The sequence below is a fragment of the Equus quagga genome, chromosome 6 (assembly GCF_021613505.1).
Source record: "Equus quagga isolate Etosha38 chromosome 6, UCLA_HA_Equagga_1.0, whole genome shotgun sequence".
NCBI classification, from domain to species: Eukaryota; Metazoa; Chordata; class Mammalia; order Perissodactyla; family Equidae; genus Equus; species Equus quagga.
In genome coordinates this window covers 15,989,185-15,991,889 of record NC_060272.1, presented here as the reverse complement: position 1 = coordinate 15,991,889, position 2,705 = coordinate 15,989,185, and the positions used below count along the sequence as shown (strand labels likewise).

At 41.5% G+C, this 2,705-nt stretch overlaps 1 protein-coding gene across 1 annotated transcript; it reads right to left on the bottom strand.

Annotated features, from left to right (window-relative positions):
* Window positions 1-1,068: 1,068 nt before the first annotated feature.
* OXGR1 (oxoglutarate receptor 1) lies at window positions 1,069-2,082 on the bottom strand. Its single transcript, XM_046663820.1, has one exon. The coding sequence runs from the start codon at window positions 2,080-2,082 to the stop codon at window positions 1,069-1,071; it is 1,014 nt and encodes a 337-aa protein (XP_046519776.1).
* Window positions 2,083-2,705: the final 623 nt, after the last annotated feature.

The window sequence follows — 2,705 nt, the reverse complement described above, 5'->3', positions numbered from 1 at the left end:
AATATTACCAGCCTGCTCAGTGATTTTAAATTAGTTTATTAAGTGTATCAACACATTTACTAGGGTTTTAAATATCCACAGTAGGCGTTCTCTCAAATATTTACACTTTGTGATAATTAAGCTCATATACAATTCAAAAATAGCTTTAGCTGTTACAATAGCGATCATATTTTTATGATAATCACAAAAGAAAAAGTATCTAAAGAGAATTAGTGTTTCCTAGAATACTTTCCCACAGAAATCAAAACAACGTTAGATTTCATTTAATACCCAATATATACAGGATATTTCAAAGTACTGCTGTTCCGCACAAAGTGCCCCCGTTTCCTCAGGACATGTTGATAATTACAAATACAGTTTGATGAATTTTATAAATTCAATAACAGCTTTTAAAATGATCTACAACACTAAAGACATAATACCCCAAATATCTTACAGGTATCAGCTTTAACTATTTGCTCTGACATCTTTGAATTGTCTCCAGTGTATCATACCAGGCTTGCTTTAATCTACAAAATTGACTAAAGCCTAGTGAAAAATACAGTTTAATCATCTCAAAGCAAAGTTTGGGAAAAAAAAGTTTTAAAGATACATAATATAAAAAAATGAATATTGAAAAAGATACAAATAATGGATTGAGTAGTCTAGGGGTTCCATACACATAGGCCCCAGTACGAAGGAGCATGAGGCCACGCGTGAAAAATGGGCATTCTCCTATCTTGGCATAAATTACTGAGGGATCCAGGCAAGTGGGTGAACTTCAATTAGCGCACATACGTAGTAAGTTGGTGAGACTAGATGCTCTCGAAATGGCCTGAGTCCCAATAGCTCCAGTTTTACATTTGAATCCTTTGCTGATACGCGTGGATCCCATTCTTACACCTACCCAAGGGAGGGTCTCAATAAACGGGTGAAAGAACTCCAGCAGCCCTGCCTGGCTTTGGCCCATAATTACCTGAATACACAATATTTACTAAGAGTTCCGTTGATGGAGATATTCTGGACTTCTTAGAAGTCAAAGGTGATGTATCAGCAGGCTTTTCTCTTTGGTTGAGTAAAGGAAGTCTGTCAAGGGTTGTTTGAGTGACCGATTTTCTTTGCTTCCTCTGAGTTCCTCCTCGCTTTGCATCTCACCATGGAGCACATGGCCTGCTGAAAGTTGTTGCTGACCACCATATACAGCAACAGGTTCCCGAAGGTGTTCAGGGCAGTTAATGGTCTAGAAACAATGTAAGCTCCATGGATCTGATTCTCTATGGAGCAGCTGATGGAAAGCAGGCGAGATTCAATGCGAATGACTCTCAAAATGTGGAAGGGTAAAAAGCAGATATAAAACACGAGGAGCAGCAGAATGGTGAGCCTCCGAGCTTTCTGCTTAAGGCAATTGTGAGTCCGAGGTCCCTGGGTGAGGGTGTAGATAATCATTGTATAGCAAAGTGTCACGATCAGCAGGGGGAGGCAGAAAGTGGTTGCAGTCAAAATTAGATTGTACCATTTGACAGTAGTGAGGTCATCCGAATTGGTGAGGTCAAGGCAGGCAGATCTATTGGCCCTGGTGGTTGACGTGATCAGGAAGGTCATGGGAACGACGACCGCTAGCGAAATGATCCACACCACAGCACAGGCCACCACGGCCCACCGAGTTTTGTGAATGGAAAAGCAGCTCATCGGGTGAATGATGACAAAGTAGCGGAAGATGCTGAAACAGGTGAGGAAGAGGATGCTGCTGTACAGGTTGAAATGGAAGCCGAAGTGGATAAACTTGCACATGAAATCCCCAAAGATCCAGTTCTCGCCACTGGCGTAGTAGTGAATCAGGAAAGGAAGGCTGGTTAGATACAGCAGGTCTGTGCAGGCCAGGTTCAGCATGATGATGGTGCTGCTTTTCCAGGGCCGCATTTTGAAAATGTAAGTGGAAATTGCTACAGCGTTCCCTGGAAAGCCCACCAGGAAGACGATGCTGTAAATAACAGGGAAGTAGTGCCTCTTGAGTGGGATTTTTTCATCAGTGCAGTTTCCAAAAGCAGCTGCATAATTGGGGAAATGAGAAGCATTTGCAAAATCGTCTAGTGGCTCATTCATGGTGGTCTCCTTTCATCTTGCAAGAATCCAAGAGAGTTCAGTTTGGCAGTAGAATCAACTGAGAAGTAACTCGCTGATAAAGGAAAATAGAGGACATTAATGATGGGACAATGAAAACACTGATCTACTTTTAAGTGAAAATTGCTCTCGCATCCTGAATTTGCCACTTCTTTCTCTTTAATCTCAAAAGAGACCCTGTGGAGAAGAGATTGAATTTCTAAGAAAATAACCCTGAGGCTAGTTACTGAAGACATCGAATAATAATATAAAAGTTAAATTACCATGAGAATGAAAATGAAGGATTGGAAAAATAATCCACATGTAGCTGCAGAAAACGACTTGACCAGGTTGCTGTTTGGACAAGCCATAGGCATCACCTGAGAGACTCAACAAACACAGCCACTGCTAATCCATCTCCAGCGCCTCACCACCACATTCCCTCTAAACTTGACAAAAGGCTGAGAAGTACTTTTTATTATCTCTATTTTACAGAAGAGTCTAAGACTGAGGGAGATTATGCAATTGTATCTGGTAACGGTCTGGCCAAACGGCCGGGATCCAATGTCTGACTTACAAGCCATTTTCTTTCTCCCTTATCTCACTCTGCTGCCTCTCAGTCTGGA

Excerpts from the sequence above, each read along its gene's own strand:
- OXGR1 (XM_046663820.1), bottom strand. The coding sequence starts at position 2,082 with ATGAATGAGCCACTAGACGATTTTGCAAATGCTTCTCATTTCCCCAAT.